This window comes from Wyeomyia smithii, chromosome 3 (genome assembly GCF_029784165.1).
Source record: "Wyeomyia smithii strain HCP4-BCI-WySm-NY-G18 chromosome 3, ASM2978416v1, whole genome shotgun sequence".
NCBI lineage: Eukaryota > Metazoa > Arthropoda > Insecta > Diptera > Culicidae > Wyeomyia > Wyeomyia smithii.
The window spans coordinates 245,700,391-245,718,322 of NC_073696.1; the positions used below are offsets into that span (position 1 = coordinate 245,700,391).

The following is a 17,932-nucleotide window of genomic DNA, read 5'->3' on the forward strand; positions in this document are numbered from 1 at the left end:
TAAAAAAAATTTGCTTCTTCTTCTTCAAGTATTTAATTAACAGAATAAAAGTGCAGAAACTCGATCATTCGGCGGAAAATGTCTCTACACTGAATTACACTAAAGTTTTTTTACGAGAATTTCTCAGAAAAGGCCTTTTTTAGGCGGCATGCTTTTAATGGCATTTTATTTTCAAATCGTTCATTTAGAGCGCCGACAAGTTTACTCAATCCAATTACTGAATATTCACTGATTTAGCTGAACCTTTTTATGTTTTCTTGATTTTCAACTCAATTTGCAGGTGGAAATAACACTGCTATCGATTCTTTACGAAAGTATTTAGCAGAAATGATTAAAAAACTTTAGCAAATAAAGTTTTTTACGCGGATTTCTACGTAAAAAAACCTTTGTTGACAGTAGTGAGTACCTGGGAGGGAGAAACGAATACTACACTCAAAACAGAGAACACGCACACGAGTAGTTTTCTGATAGCGTGTAACTATCTTCTTGCTGTAACACATGCATGACTCAAACGAAGTTTTTAGAAACATTAGGAATACTTACAAATTTTATAGACTAATTTTCCGAGTCTGCGTTTTTTTTTTCAATTTGCCATTGCATAAAAGTTTCTTCAGAGTTTTGAGTTCGACCGTGATGAAATGTGTTCGAAATCGTAACTAAAGCCTTAAATCCAAAGAAGCGCAAGTTTAATAATCGCAGTACGCTAGCATGATTGTTACTTAAAGCTTATGAAATTTATTATTCAAAACAAACTAAAATATTTTGTGAAACTACCATGAATACAAAAACTGTTTGCGATGAATATATTTTCGAGCAACGCGATACCGTTATGTTATAACAATACTCATTGCAAAAAAATGTTTTTTTTTTTCAAATTCAAAATTTTTTAAATTCAAATTTTCAAGTTCAAATTGACAGTCAATGACAGCTCATTCTGGTTCACTTTGACACTCACACAGCTTCGTATCCGTTTCTCTCTCCCAGGTGAGAAACATAAATCGCTAATTTATTTATCATAAAATGCTAATTTTAAATAAGCGATCTCACTTATTTATGAAATGTTAACGTCGGTAAAAATTTGGCTTCAGAAAAATTTGCTAAAACACCAAATTTGCCTAGGAACGATTGAAAATATTCACGGTTGTCTACAATATTTACTAACTACTTTGAATTGCGGATAAAGTTGGCAGAGCCGCTTGCAGGATTCTGCGTTCTAATTTTCTGAGCAAAACGTGATTTTTGAACATTTTATATCGTTGTCCTCCGATTTTTCAAAGAAAATTCATTTTGTTCATTATTTGTCGAGCAGTTGGACAGGACGAGGTACGGAGTACTATGGGGAACGTATACCAGACAAAAAAGGCCAGTGTTACGTATGTCTTATGTATGTGGGTGAACTGACATTGTAGCGATTTCGAGCAGTTTTAATTCATGATTTCAAATCCGAAGGACGATAGAAAATGCAGCTCTTTCAGATGATATAAAAAAACTAGAATAGCGGAACAAACCAATTCTCTAAGTGCTGTCTGTATTTCCACTCTTCGCGAGCAAAGTTTTTTTTTTACAATATCTCGGTTGAACGAAATTTAAAGATAATTATTTATTTGTACGCATTTTTGAGAGTCATAAGCAAAATTACACGTACAGAATGGAATACATTTTCACTCACTAAACAACCCACAAACAACCAAACTGCGATATAGTATTCATAAGAAGAGAAAAATATTTAGTCACTGAATAAAATATGAAAATAAAATATGTACCTGTAGTGTATGCAAATACAGCTTCATCTTTAAAAGACTACTTATATTTTTCCAATGTGTCATTTATTGCTATGATTTATTGTTATGATTAAAAGCAATTAATCATTAAAAACAACAGTATTTATATTCAAAAAAACTAGATTTATTTATTTGAACTTTTAGGTAATGAAGCTTCAATTAAATTTACGACTAGTTTGCTTAATTTCTTCTTTTAGTTCGATGAATTTTTACAAAGAATACTTTACAAATGATAACTTTTTCATTTTTATTTTATTATTCATTTCTGCCATCCCATTCTTCCATACTACCATCACGTTCGTATGCCCTCTGCAGTGAACTTATCGGATACAAACTGTCCTGATCCTCTACGTACGGTGGAGGCGGAGCAGAAGGTTGATCTCTATTCAAACCTGCAGACAATTTTTCGATCCCGGAAGACCGGACGAATGACATCGCTTCCTCAGTCTTCAATCCAGCCGATCCAATGATGATTGGAATGGTCAATTCAATTTTCTTCGTTGACAACTTTGGTTTGATAAGAATGTCGAACTGGTAACCGACTTGAATAATTTTACTGTTTCGATTTTCGGTAGGTGTCAATGGGCCTACCAAAAACTGCTTTTCGAAAGTCACAGTAGACAACTTCGCCACAGGCAAAGTTTTTTGGATTTCCACTGCTTCATACTTGATCATCTCATTTTCGGCTATAATCTGCGTTTGCTCTACTATTTGTGTTTGACTAGTGAACCTCGTCACTTTTTGAAGTTTTATCACACCTTCTGATACATCTTCTTTGGATAGATTATTCACTTCCAGCATCAACTCAATTGAATCTCCCGGTACAAATGCAGATCGTTTTACGCTACCAGCTACTATCAACGGATTCGATCGGCAAATCCAACAGTAGAACCGTAGTTCATCTACCACTTTGACAGGGTTTTTGAAGGCCGGATTATTTGCATCCAAATCGGCCTTAGCCAACACGGTGAAGGGAATTTGGAAGTTATGATCATGTTTCCATGGGCGTTCCAGTGTTACTTTTATGGCGTATCTGACGTGGCCGTATTTTCCTTCCATCGAAGTCGGTGCGTTCGGCGGTATGTCGAACTTGAAATAATGGTACTGTACTCCAGTGACTAGATCGATTGAGTTCCCTGTGTCCGATCCCACGAAGTACAATTTTTGGCGTATGAAATCTTCATGACCTTTGAAATCAGCCTTGGTTTTTTTGTTTTTCGGACCATGGGGTACTTTGGCACTCCAGAAAGTATCCGCAAATCCGGTAACCAATAAATATACTCCTGAAAAAAAAACGAAGTTTCTTATTCATGTCTCTTCTTGTATGAGAAGTACATACCTCGGACTTTTTTCAACTGGGTCAAGGTTAGTACTACTGAACCGGTAACCTTGTCCCCGGCTTTGAATATACCGTTGGGATTGTTGTCGAAGCGTATGTCACAGTTAACGTTCTTCGAGGGCTTTTCTTTCTTCATTGCCACCTTTTATTAGGACTTTTTCGACATGTTAAAACAATCCAAGGCGCAAAAATACTGACTATTCGACAGAGTAGCCGATTTTATCGAAAATATGATGAATCAATTATTTCTTATCAACCGAATACTGCCTGGATTAGACGGCATATGTTATCTTGTTCGGGGATGTTCTTTTCGAGTTTCAATGAACATCGATAACAAGTAAGAACCAGCGAATTTGTTTTTAAAACAAACGTTTTGAAATATGGTTTTCCACTAAAGTTTTTTAAGCTACAGCTGGGAAATGCTGATTTGCTACGCTCTCAACTGTTATTGAAAATAGTAATAATCAGGTAAGAAAGTTTCAACCTGAAAATGGAATGGTTTATCATTCACGAAAACATTGTGTCCACTGATATCAGGACTTTATCGCTAGATAAGCGCAAACAAAATGAGACTGTTTCTTCTGCACTCGAGCGTGTTAGTAGCGATCGAATTGTTGAGTGGAGCCTTAGGTCGCATCATTAGAGTGAAGACACTTATTCGCAAAATGGGCAAAAAAGAAAAGCCATCCAGACACATCAAGTGTGAGATTCGATTCGATAATAATCCGCTTGCGATCTATCGGCCAGGCGATGCGGTTACTGGTTTTGTTGAGCTGACGCTGTTGAAAAATAAGAAATTTAGAGGTAGGATTCTGCCGATGAATCTGTGATTCGATTTTCTCAATCGGATAAATCGATCCGAGCAAAAAAACGCATTTTCATTGTAATACCTAAAATGCATATAACCATCTCTCATATCATTCACCATTCTAATACTGAAATTTTGTTTGATACAAACGTAAAACATGTGAGAAAGTTTTTTAAATTACAAAAACTGTTTGTGCGGTAGAAATCAATTGAAATAATGGTCAGTTATGAGATAAGATATTACTGCAGAGAAGGCAATAATAAACATGACTTGATGGGCGTAGTAACGAACCGGACTTTAGGGGCTTACAAGCTCCCCACTTCAAATTTTGTGATGTTCTATATCTCAGATTGATTTACACTATCTGACAAATTGATAGATATTAGTCAAGATTGGAGTTTGATACACCCTTGTGAAAATTTCCTGCTACGTTCCTATTTGAAATAGATAAAATTCCGAACCTCTGTTTCTCGATTGCAGGCATTTGTCTAAGGATTAACGGCTTCGCTTCAACTTATTGGGGCTCCAAGGTGAAAAATGGATCGACAAACTATAAGAAACGAAACATTAGCTTCAAGGGTCGCGAAGACTATTTCAACACTATTAGCTATCTGGTCGGTTCGGACGTGGGAAATCCTCTGGAAATTGTTGCTGGCTCCTACAGTTACCCATTTTCGGTTGTGATTCCGGCGAATGCTCCCGCCTCAATGGAGGGTACGTTTGGGCATATTCGTTACATGATTCAACTGACTCTTGAGCGGCCATGGAAACACGACATCGTAAATACAGCTCCATTCACCGTTCGAGTAGATTCCGACTTGAATCTGCTTGCGGAAACGTTGTCACTTCCAACCAAAGCGGAAACGGTATCATGCTTTTATTTTGGCCTTACGGAACCATTAGTAGTAACAGCGACTACTCCTCGATCCGGATATGCTCCTGGAGAAGTAATCGAAATGGTTATGCACGTGAATAACCAAAGCATCGTAGACATCAGAACAATACTAGTTAAGCTACAAAGAGTAGACACGTTCATAAGCCAAGTGCCCTGGGTTGACAAGAAGGTAGAATACACCGTTCTAGAAGAGCGCTACACAGGAAAAATTAGCCGCAGACACAATGCCCGTTTCGAGGAGAACATACTGATAGGAGCCGGGACTCCCTCCAACGACAGTCTTTGTCGTATCGTCTACACCCAATACGAAATTGAAATTGTAGTGCATCCTAGCCGGTCCAGAAAACGGCCCACGCTACGACTGCCGATCGTACTCGGAACAGAAGGATTGACAAGTAGCAACCTAAACCCCGAAGCGATTATCGAGAAACAGCGGCTGGCCATGGCGGATTTCAGGCCACCATCAGCCCCACCAGCTCAAATGGCGACATCCGAGGCAATGGCGATTCCACCCCCACCATACACGGACCTGCCACAGAATAGTGTAAGCACGTTTCAGTCCTATTCACTAGAGGGACCTGCGGAAAACGAATGTGCCAAAGGATCCGAACCGTACACGCCGAGAGACTATTGAAAGCTGTTTGTAGCAGAAGTCTGTTGTAACGTGTTTATTTTAGTTATTCAAATTTTCAGTATCGGAATGTATTCCGATGCTCATATTTAGTTTAGTTTTAGTTTAGTTTAGTTTATTTGATACATGACGTAAGACAAGTCTTTTTGTGTGTCATTAACGGAATAAGAACGAATATAATAATTTCCAGCGTTACAATTATTCTAGGACTATAGTCTAACTTATTAGCTATTAAAATGAATTAGAGCAGCTCTTTTATACATTACTTCCGAAGTTATTTGCTTTAACTCTCTAGGTTGTGCGTTCCAATGCACCACACCTCTCACGAATAATGAATTACTGTACAACGAAGTCCGATGAGTTGGAACTATGAAATTCCGCGTGCGAGATCCTTGCCAAGCTGTTAATTTGTCGTAGAGATACGATGGACACTGACGTTGAATTAGCCTCTGAAGGTAGATGCACGCCCTCAACGTGTAGAATTTACGAAAGGGACATCCGAGTAAATATTTCTGAAGATGACGGACTGAGGTGAAACGATTTACATTGTACACGTAGCGAGCACAATCGTTTAAAGCAACTTCTAGTTTTGACAACAAAGCTGTGTGCATACTTAGATGAATAACATCCCCAAGGATGAAGTGAGGAAGTATAAGCGTTTTGAACAACTTCAGTTTAATGTTTTGTGGAAGATCGGACGTAGTAGCTCGCAGTGTACGTAGCCCAGCATAAACTTTACCGCACTGGTGGGTGTCCCAGTGAAGATTACTTTGGAAAAAGATGCCCAAATTGTTCGCATGATCAGTAAACTGAATTTGATTGCCTTCTAAATAGATCTGCGATTCCGCTGAAACTAAACGACGGTTGGTTCCGAACAACATTGCTTTCGTCTTCGTGTGATTCAAACTAAGTGAATTTCTTGAAGCCCACCATGCAACACGTTGTAGATCTTCGTTGAGCAGTGCCGCAGCTGTGGTGGGATCAGGATGGATGGAATACAATTGAACATCATCGGCAAACATCTGGATACTACAATGTCTAAGCACAACTGGAAGATCATGTAGAGTGAGAAGAACAGGGGGCCGAGTACAGATCCTTGTGGGACTCCAGAAGTAACAGCTATAGCGTCTGACAAAATATCATTGCAAAAAACAGACTGCTCTCTACCAGTAAGGTATGACCGAACAAGGGAAACAGCTGATGAATCGAAGAAGAATCGCGCTCTAAGTTTCTGGCATAAACGTTGATGAGATATAGTATCGAAAGCTTTGCTAAAATCTAACAGCAACATTACAGCCACACTTTTTCTGTCCACTGCAGCAGAAATATCATCGAACACTCTCAATAATGCTGACTTAACTCATTGTCCTTGTCGAAAACTTGCTTGATGATCGGAAATAAGGTGTCCAGAAGATAGAAATGCGTTGATTTGCCTTTTTAATATTTTTTCAAATACTTTAGATAGGACACAAAGTAAGCTTATTGGACGAAGATTTTCAATCGATTTAATATGTTTCTTTTTACGTAGCGGAATGATTTTTGCGCGTTTCCAAGCTTTAGGGAAAACCGACGTTTCAATTATTCTGTTGTACAGATGCACAATTTGATCGAGCACAATGGGGAAAAAAATTTTTGGAGAAGTTGTCCGATCCGGCAGCATTCGACTTTATATCGTAGAAAGCATTAACCACTTCGTGGACGCTTATCGGTTGAAATCGAAAATCTCCTTCGTAGTGTGAATTTTCAAAACTATTTTGTCCGTCGTTTGTAAAGTGGCTTGCAAAACTGGCGTTGATCACATTCGAGTCATAAGGATGATCATCATGAGTTACAGCTTTACCAACTCCAAGTTTTTTTAACTTCCTCCACAGACTAGTCGGTGATTCATCAGAAACAAACGTTGCGCTAAGATGATCAACTTTAGCTTGGCGAATAAGTGTATTTGCTCTATTTCTTAGCTGCTTATAGATTGCCCTTTTCCGATCTCTCCACTCCAAGGATGCAACTTTCCAATCACCATATGCCATATCCCTCTCCACTATGGCTTTGCGGATTGCCTCATTGAACCATGAATTGTACTGCTTGCGACGGTGAACTGTTCGTAGTGGAATACAAGAATCATGGACAGATGTTGAATTTCTATTGAAAAATTCCACGAGTTGATTGATGTCAGTCAACGAATAGAAAATTTCCCAGGGGATATTCATGATACTCCTGCGTAGTTCATCACTATTAAAATTCACGTAATCGCGGTAGGTGGTACTGTTTTTTTTATTTTTTTTTCTTCACAAATCATTTATTTGACACGGCACAAATACAATTCAATGTTTAACGGCGCCAATTATATCGGATGACTTAAAATCTATAAGCAAATTTTTTATCCTCGCTGCCGACTACGAGCTGAAATTAAGTCTATCTTAAAACTAGCATGTATTATTCAATCAGTGTTTTGTAGTTGAATGGTCGTCTGATGATCATCGAATGAATATGCAGCATGTATGGATTTGTTCTGCTAAGCCACGATGTCATGAGCTGGGACAGGGGCTTGTAATCCTCGGGTTCTGAGGGTATTGTGCGGGGTCTAGTTGCTGGTTTTGGTTCGTTGTTGTTGTTTGCTGGTGTTCAAGTTGCCATATGGTGTGTGCCGCTGAGCCAAGATATAAAGAAAGGCCTCGGGTTTTCCTGGCGAGTTCGTGTGGGGTTCAATTGCTGGTTCCAAAATCGAGGTCTACGACGTGTTCTTGCCGTTTTGTTGAATGTGGGTGGAAAGGAATGGGACTGGACTTGGGCATGGATGGATTTCAGGAAAATGTATATGAGGGACATGTAGGGTAGGTCGCGACTCGCAAAGACATCACGAACAGGGACAGCTGGTTCTCTACCCTCGGCCCGGAGGGAAGTTATTAATTTAGACCTGGCGTCACGGTGTACAGGGCATGACCAAACAACGTGCTCTATGTCGTGATAACCTTCACCACAGGCACAGATACCACTTTCCCCGAGCCCAATACGACGGAGATGCGCATCAAATCTATAGTGATTGGACATAAGCCGACACATCACGCAAATGAAATCTCGACCTACATCCAACCCCTTGAACCACGGGCTCGTCGATATTTTGGGTATAATGGAATGTAACCACCTTCCCAGTTCCCCTCCGGTCCAAGAATTTTGACAACTGATGATCGTATTCTGACGTACAAATGCGAAAAATTCATTAAAAGCAATTGGTCTTTCATAAATTTCACCGTTTGTTGCGCCCGCCTTAGCCAAAGAGTCCGCTTTCTCATTGCCCGGTATCGAGCAGTGAGAAGGGACCCACGCTAAGGTAATCTGAAACGATTTTTCGGATAAAGCACTCAGATGTTCCCGTATTTTCCCCAGGAAATACGGAGATTGCTTAACATCTTTCATCGATCGAAGAGCCTCAATAGAACTGAGACTGTCCGTAAAGATGAAATAATGGTCCGTGGGCATTTTTTCGATAATCCCTAGGGTGTACTGAATAGCAGCTAATTCTGCGACGTAAACAGAAGCAGGATTATCGAGCTTATGGGAGACGGTTAAATTGTTATTGAAGACACCGAAGCCAGTGGACCCATCGAGAAGTGATCCGTCAGTGTAGAACATATTGTTGCAGTTGATGTTTCGATATTTATTGGAAAATATTGTAGGGATCTGCTGCACGCGTAAATGATCCGGGATTCCACGAGTTTCTTCTTTATGGATGTATCGAAAAACACAGTAGAATCAGAAGTATTTGATAAGTTGACACGATTTGGAATATTCAAAGAAGGGTTAATATTTTGGGACATGTGATTGAAATAGAATGTCATAAAACGGGTTTGAGAAGTGAGTTCGATTAACCTTTCAAAATTTTCAATCACAGGACGGTTCAAGACCTCACATTTGAATTCGATACCTAGCTGTAGAGCCCAAGCAGACAAATTGTCCAAGGTATCATGCAATGGTCCTTGCAAATCGGCAGCTTTGGCTCCTGTAACAGAGATTACACTGTCGTCTGCAAGTTGTCTTATCGTGCATGAATTTGCCAGACATTCGTCGATGTCATTTAAATAAAAATTGTAAAGAAGGGGGCTTAAACATGAGCCCTGGGGAAGACCCATGTAGCTAGTTCGAAAAGTTGCCAAATCACCATGCGTAAAATGCATGTGCTTTTCGGACAACAAATTGTGCAAAAAATTGTTTAAAATTGGAGAAAATCCTTGTCGGTGAAGTTTACCCGAAAGAATGTCAATAGAAACGGAATCAAAAGCCCCCTTAATGTCCAAGAACGCAGACGCCATTTGTTCTTTGCGAGCATACGCCAGCTGAATATCTGTTGAAAGCAACGCAAGACAATCATTCGTCCCTTTGGCACGGCGGAAGCCAAACTGAGTATCTGATAGCAGACCATTTGATTCGACCCAGTGGTCTAAGCGACGGAGTATCATTTTTTCCATCAATTTCCGGATACAGGATAGCATTGCAATCGGCCTATAAGAGTTGTGATCAGAAGCTGGTGGTTGATCTGATTCTATCTAACTGGTGGTACTGTTGGATCGATTTGTTGAGTGGATGTCCATGCTAAATGAACTAAATACCAGATCATGTTTTGATAAACCAGGAACACCAACTTGATGGAAACCAGTGCAATCATCCGGGCGATTGGTAATTATTAGGTCGAGCTGTGAGCAACCGTTTTCATGGAAGTAGGTAGGTTTAGATCCTATGACTTCCAACGAATATGTAGCAAGGACATCTCTTAAGAGTTCTCTTCTTGAACTTCTTCGTATCCAGTCAGTGTTATAGTCTCCAACAAGTACGCAATGTGCATACGATGAAAAAACCGCGGCTAACTCGCTGTCCAGAAAACCAGCTACATCACATTCAGGTGGATTGTACACAGTCGCTAACAATAATGGCATGTTATTAATAATTAGCTCAACAGCCAAACATTCAGTTTTGAATTGTGAGGTAGCACTAACTGCTGATGTATATATTGTTTTGCAAGGAATACCTTCACGAACGTAGACAATAATTCCCCCGCCTCTTTTTTACACACGATCGTTTCGTATAACACGGTAGCCAGGTATAAGGACTGCTTGATCAGAAATCGAATCACTGAGCCATGTTTCAGTAAAGCAAGCAACAGAAATTTTGGAGTTAACGAGTAGGAGTTTAATTTCCTCAAACTTGCAGAAACGTCGGGCGCATAGGCTCTGGACGTTAGCATGGCACAGGTTAAATTTATCGTCATTAAGAATCGTGTCCATTACTATTCTTGGTATGGTGTGTTGTGAGAGTGTAGTGTTACCCGTGATCGACATCAGGTTTTATAAGGGAAGCAATGTATATATATGAGCTGCTTAGCGCTATTTTTAATCCTAGTTATAAACATTTTAAATACAATTTTCAGGTATACAAATACATAAATCATTACACAAACAAACAGTTAAAAAGCATACATTACATCGATGACAGTTGCTCAACAGAAATAACAGGAATAAAAGGTCCATCAGCTGAAGTCTTCACATGCACCGTGCCTAGTTTCGTCGAAACGGCAGCCAGTTTGTTATCACGACGTAGTTTCAACGCAGCGCGCTTGATTGTCCTTGCTTTCACAGTAAGATTTTCGTTGATGTATATTCGACGCTCAAATGATAAACCGATATGTGATAACCTCAGGTCACGTTTCGCCAGGTACAGTGAATAGAACTCGTCTCTTAAACATGTCGCAGTAAATTGTAATAAAGTGAAACATCTATCACCATCGGAGAGCCTGCCGGAATGTAACCGTTTACAGTGGATGTGTGAAACTTTCAGCTCATCGAATCCAATCGCCTTGGCAATACAATGTATGCAGTTCTGCAGGTTTTCATCTGATCTATTCTCGAAACGGCGAATGTCTTCGGTAACATTGTCAATGCGATTATTAGCTGCATTTACTGACTGACGAACAGTTTCATGTTCACTATCACAGGTTCCCTTCAATGAGTTAATGGCAAGTTTGATATCATCAATCTGCTGCTGGAATTCCTCTGTCATATCGTCTAATTTTGCATTAAGCTCAGCCTTGAATAAGTCAATTTTTGAGTTGGTTTCGTCAAATCGTTTCAACAACATTTCTACCGCGCTATCCAGAGTGTAAATAGCCGCTGCCGGGCTCGCATCTGGTCTTTGGCGTTTAGTTTTGCGCTCATCACACATTGTATATCGGTTTGGCTATACAGGCACTACCAGTTCGATACAGTCGATCTCACAGAACAATAGCGTATATCTTCAGCAGCGAACAGCTTTGTAGGCAGAATATTTGCATCGCGAAAAAGCACGAATCGAATGCATTCGGATCGAGATAACACTTTACGGTTAATAAAAAGGCGTTAACATTATATTCAATGAATGTAGTATCCACGGAAAGGATCGTTATATGCTTTTTTAACGTTTGTTATATGCGCCGACTATTCACTGGTAGATCTAAACTGTGACAAAAGACACATTTATGTGTCTTTTTATCAGATTATAAGAATCTATTAATAAATCAACTAATAAAATTATTTGTTTAAATAATTGCAAACCTCAAGGGTTGCCAGTTCCAAATATTTTCAGTAATGCATCAATTTCGTTAGACATAAAATAAACAATCAAACGTAAGCTTTGTAAGCATGAAATAATATTTTTGTTATATTCTCTGATCATAATCTAAATGACTTTGCCAATCCTGATTAAAACCCTTTTTTTTCAAATTCCCTATTAAGTATTTCTTCGCTAGCTCTTTTTATGTGTTGTACTAAAACAGTTTTATACCTCATTGTTCTGAAAGATTCAACTGTCAAAACCACCAAACTATTGTAAATTCCATTTGTCCCAATCCACCCATAAAGTAGTACGACGAGCGTATGTTACAGTAGCCACTCGTGTTCTTTTGCGTGTTGTGGGCAGAGCCGGATTACCGATTGTGGGGGCCCGGGGCCCAGTTTACAGTGGGGGCCCCAGAATAAAACAAACCCGTTTTTTTATCGTACGAGTTAAAAACATTTATTTGTTATTGAAAAGTTACCAAAAATTTGCTAGAATTTTTTCTTACGAGTTTTTTTTTTTTCTGCAGAGAACTTATTGATTGAATAATCAACATTCAGCTCCTTCAGAATATTGTACTCTCAACTTAACAATGCTAAGTTTGACAGCCTTTCACTCTTCATAGTCGTACGCAACCTATTTTCAATCAGTTTCATCTTCGATAAAGACCTTTCTCCAGTTGCGTTCGAGATCATTAGGCTCAAATAAATAAATGTATGCAACTGCTTGAAATCCGGAATTTTTTTCTTGATATCTGAAAAATTAAAACCTACCGCAATTTGAAAAAAATGCGATCCGCAAGCAAAAATTTGCACACAATTTGAGAAAGACTGCGCAAACATAAGGCTACGCTGGCAATAATCTACAGAAACTAGAAAAAACTACACACTTCTGCAGGTCAATAAAATCTGCACACGGACTCTGAAAATCTGCATTTTGCAACGCAAATCTAGTATCCCTGATTCGGACAGGTAAACTTATTTTCGGAATCAACAGCAATGCATTAAAAAAACTTGTGGATTATTTTCTTTCCTGCTTGATCTCCCATGCGCGCTGGTTCGATTCAAATGGTGTGTTAATGTGTGTCATTCCAAGAGAATCGAAGGTTAACTCTTATGGATGTAGTTGTAATATTGGCGCTCGCGAAAAAATAACTCTGAAGGAAAGTTTCAGATTGAAATGGTCTGTTCAAATTTTCTTACTGTAAATTGAACTTTTGATTGAATCTCATTTTTGATAGAGAAAAGAACTTTTTCTCGTTTTGTGGGGGCCCCAAAAATGTGGGCCCCTGGGCCCCCCCTTAAATCCGGCTCTGGTTGTGGGAATAGTTAAAAATTACCCTAGATACTATTAGGTCTTTTTTTGTTTACAGCGTCTTATACGAACATAATGACACGATGTGTCATATTTTCCTATTTTTCAGGGCTCCGAAACGATGAACATTTTCGCTGTCGAACGAGCTTGGTTACAGGTATCTTTTTCGTGTGATGTTCATCGGTTAATTTCCAATGAAATTTTCAACTGTTACAATTGCCGGATTAACTGAAGTAAAGCATGACTCTTCCCTTTCCTTCAGCACCTCATTTGAAATTAGCCCCGCACTACGTTATTTTGTGTTTTCGAACGCGTAAGCAGCCCTAAATCTAAATCAGTCACATTATATTGAAGTTTCCACCATAACACGCACTAACAAAACCATCCATGCAACATCAATCATAGTAACCCATGCATCAGCAAATTTGACAGCTTCATCAGTCGAACTCTAACCGTGATGGCGAAAACAGTGAAGTGTGCGCATTCAAAGAACAATACCCTGCCGCTCCGAAAACGGACATCGTGTGGCACTTCGAAGAGCATCGAAAAGAAGCCCGGTTCCGGACGGCTGACGACCCTGAGCAACAAAAAGCTTCAAAGGATGCTGAAGAGGGAGACCGAGATAAAAAAGGCTACATCGCTCTTCTTTTGCTCCGGTCTGGCCGTGAACGGGAAAATTAACTGTGCGAAGTGCCTGCCGGAAATTGCGTCCCTCAGCGGGAAATACCGTAGAAGGAGAGACGCGGTGTCCTGGCCGGATTAGGCGTCGGCCCACTACTTGAAGCGATCGTCAAGGGAGATGGAGCGGTTATACTGGTGGCCACAAAGCTCAAACTGGAAAAAATGAAAGATTAGCTTTTAACCACTCCTGTGAATTTTGGTGCCCATAGCCACCAACGTTTTTTTAGAGACCTCAATGAATTTTCTCGCAAACATAACGTTGAAGCGACGAACCCGGCTAGCAATTGCTATGCTACACATATTTGGTTGAAAACTGGATCAGCTGAAACTCCGCCACTCCGACATCGTTGCGCTCCAACTTTGCCGGAAAGGAAAGAAGGTACGGAGGATATGTTACCGCAGGGCACAGTACTACCAGAACGGTGGCTGAACCAATGAGCTGGGTACCGGCTTTATAGTGCTGTGTAGGATGTAGAGTCGTGTGGTCAAGTCGCAGTACACTCAATCCTCTATGTGCACTTTTCTCACGAAGGAAGACCCGATGTAGAGAAAGAAGCGTTCTACGCACAGCTGGAGATACTCTACGATAGCTGCTGACGTAGAGACATCAAGCTCGTCATCAGGGCCATGAATGCTCAGATCGGTAGAAAAGACATATACAAGCCGGTGATCGGTCCGCACAACCTGCACTCAGTGACGAACGACAACGGCCAGTGATGCGTCAACTTCGCAGCTTCCCGAGGACTGGCAATCCGAAATACCTTCTTTCCCCGAAATCACATCCGCAACCTGACCAACGTATTGCAAACCAAATTGACCTTATTTTCATCGATGGACGGTTCTTCTTAGACATTACAAACGTACGCACCAATTGCGGTGCGGATATTGGCTCGGACCACTACCTAGTTGGGTCTTTGTGCGCTCAAAACTGTCGACTGTATACCACGCGCGACGTCGCAGAAACCCCGCGCATCAACATCAAGCAGCTCCGGGACTCCCAGGCTGCGGAGGAATACGCGCAGCAACTCGAAGCGGTACTGCCAACGGCGCAAGGACTTGGCGCATCGCCTCTCGATGACGGCTGGTGCAGCATTCGCACAGCTATCGGGGACACCGCAACGGCGATACTAGGAGTGGAAGCACCGAGTGGCAGAATCGACTGATATGACGGGGAGTGCGTAGCGGCGGAGAATGAGAAGAACCGGACCTGGATGATATACCTGTGAAGGTCAACGAGCGACAACAAGGCCAGTTACAAACGGGCACGGAACGAGCTGACTACGATTGACAGACAAAAAAAGCGCCAGCAAGAGGATCGTGAAAATGAGGAGCTGGAGCAACTGTACCTTGCCAGTCATACGCGGAAGTTCTATGAGAAGGTAAACCAGTCTCGCAGAGACTGCCACAAGCAGACATGTGCAACGACACGGATGATAACCTTCTCACGGATGCCAGCGAGGTGGTTGACAAATGGAAGGAATACTTCGATGGACACCTTAATGGAGATACAGTAAACATAAACAGAACAAGAACTGACATAGGAGCACCAGCAGCAGATGACCGAGTACCAGCCCCCGATGTTCATGAGGTTTTTTGATAGATCGGGAAGTTAAAGAACAAGAAAGCCGCAGGACTGCCGAGCGAGCTCTTTAAACATGGGAGGGAGGCACTGGTCTATTAACTTTAACCATGAGATTCGTCGGCCAGTAACAAGCGGGCTTCATAGAAGCCCGTGCCACCAGACGGATCAGGTCTTCTCAATCCGACAGATCTTACAGAAATGTCACAAGTACATCGTGCCCACGCATCGCATGCTCATCGACTTCACGGCGGCCTATGATACAGTCGATCGAGAACAGCTATGGCAGATCATGTACGACCGGATTTCCGGATAAACTGACTCAATTGATCAAAGCCACCATGGCGTAAGTTTCGTGTTTCGGGGATTCTCTCGAGGCCCTTTGAATCGCGCGGAGGGTTAAGACAAGGTGATGAACTTTCCTGTTTACTGTTCAACTTCGCCCTTGAATGTGTGATCTGGAAGGCGGGTATTAGGGGGCCAGGCAAAATGGTCATCTCGAATTTCAAAAAAAAACCCTATACAAAATGTTCACCTGCTCGAAAAAACACCCTGTGCAAAATTTCAGCTCAATCGGACTTAAAATGGGGTGGCGCAAAGCGATTATAGTTTGGCTTTTTTGAAAACCGAAAAATCACCCAAGGGGGGGGGGGGGACGGTGAAATTTCGGTTCGTGTCAAATTACTTAAAAATGCATGAATCGTCGAGGATTGGTGTCATCAAAAAAAATTTTTTTTTGAAAAAATTTACTCTCTGGGACTTAGACGTTTTTTTCAATTGTGGAAGGCGGAGTTCGAAATGTTTAGAAATAATCTTTTGAAATTGATCACTAGTCTCTCGAAATAGCTTGTATAATGATATACACTATAACTAGCTTCGAATACATTATGTTTCATTAGGGTGGTTCATTTATTCGGCATAGGGTGGTTCATAATATTGTGAAAAATGAGTCCCAGAGAGTAAATTTTTGCAAAAAAAAATTTTTTCAGATGACACCAATTCTCGACGTTTCATGCGTTTTTAAGTCATTTGGCATCAAAAAAAAAAATTCGAAAACCGAAATTTCACGTACCCCCCCCCCCCTTGGGTGATTTTTCGGTTTTCAAAAAAGCCAAACTTCAATTGCTTTGCGCCACCCCATTTTAAGTCCGATTGAGCTGAAATTTTGCACAGGGTGTTTTTTCGAGCAGGTGAACATTTTGTATAGGGTTTTTTTTGAAATTTTCTGGTCACTTTTTTTCCATACGATGATTGGCGCCCTAGCGGGTATTGACACGAGAGGCACGATTTTCACAAGGTCTGATGACTTTGACATCATAACATGTAACTTTGCGACGGCTACACGCGCTGCTTGGAGATAACCCCATTTGACACGTGAAGAAATTAATAGGCTGTGGTGAGTCAGACACGACACGAGGTGGCGGATGACAATCCTGTAAAATCGCTTCTTTTCTGCAACTCTACCGACACCAGAAATAGAGGGTCGCAGCATGCACGATGGCTCGACCAGATCGAAGGAGACATGCGGGGGTAGAAACTGACTCTATACAACCTGATGCATTTTTTATTGGATTTTATCTCTGTTAATGCCAGAACCCTAACTCGACGCCTTCATGAATTTTAAATATATTTTATTTCAGTCATAAGCATTTCTATAGCTTGTTTCGTAATTCTTAAAATATCTCAAAATATTTTTTTTTTAGTACCTACGTTAAAATTAGAGAACGCGACTCTTCCTAGACTTCTGATCAGCGCCAATTAATTAACAATCTAGCTCCGACCAAAGATTTGAATGTAAATTTTAGCTTACTGGCAGCTGCGTGTCTCTGACGAGCACCAGATAAGGACAAACTCGGCCTGACCCACTCGATTGGAATATAAAAGGGCAACAGGTATGTAATAGCCGAAACAAAACAATGAAGATTTTGAACTTGTCTTCAATACTGAACTTATTTAGTTGATGGTCAGAGATACTATACAGATTGAGGCTACTTATTGTAACAAATAACGACATAGAAATCAAAACAGTTCCAACACGAGAGAAAGCTTCTATTGAGGCAGAAAGTTGGCACAACACTGAAACAAAATAAAAATAGGAAGCCGATAAAACTGAAATGCTGCAACACTTCTTGTGCTAGACCTCGTTAAAGGCAAACATAACCGAAAACTGAAAAAAGTGGATAACTCTGCAGTAGTTGAATTTTGGTCATATGCATAGCTTGTTTTTTTTTTTTCATCAAATAAGGTCCTCTTTCACCCCTTAAAGGATTTTAAGTCAGCTCCATAACACCCTATATTACTAATGTTAATAGGTAGCGTAAGATC

At 40.5% G+C, this 17,932-nt stretch overlaps 2 protein-coding genes across 2 annotated transcripts in view; one reads left to right on the forward strand and one right to left on the reverse strand.

The window, feature by feature from the left end:
* Positions 1 to 1,883: 1,883 nt before the first annotated feature.
* LOC129729749 (arrestin domain-containing protein 3-like) overlaps positions 1,884 to 17,932 on the reverse strand; it is a 43,029-nt gene continuing 26,980 nt past the window's right edge. Inside the window, exons 2-3 of the mRNA XM_055688563.1 lie at positions 3,121 to 3,899; positions 1,884 to 3,064 (exon numbers count right to left, since the gene is read on the reverse strand). Of these exons, the coding sequence (XP_055544538.1) occupies positions 2,037 to 3,064; positions 3,121 to 3,256 (1,164 nt within the window). The 5' untranslated portion in view covers positions 3,257 to 3,899 and the 3' untranslated portion in view covers positions 1,884 to 2,036. The remainder of the gene's footprint in view (positions 3,065 to 3,120; positions 3,900 to 17,932) is intronic.
* LOC129729748 (arrestin domain-containing protein 1-like) lies at positions 3,734 to 5,895 on the forward strand. Its single transcript, XM_055688562.1, has 2 exons — positions 3,734 to 3,924; positions 4,409 to 5,895. The coding sequence occupies exons 1-2, from the start codon at positions 3,786 to 3,788 to the stop codon at positions 5,455 to 5,457; spliced, it is 1,188 nt and encodes a 395-aa protein (XP_055544537.1). The 5' UTR covers positions 3,734 to 3,785; the 3' UTR covers positions 5,458 to 5,895.

Coding starts and splice junctions, on each gene's coding strand:
- LOC129729748 (XM_055688562.1), top strand. CDS start 3,786: ATGGGCAAAAAAGAAAAGCCATCCAGACACATCAAGTGTGAGATTCGA. Junction 3,925..4,408: donor GAAAAATAAGAAATTTAGAG/GTAGGATTCTGC, acceptor TCTCGATTGCAG/GCATTTGTCTAAGGATTAAC.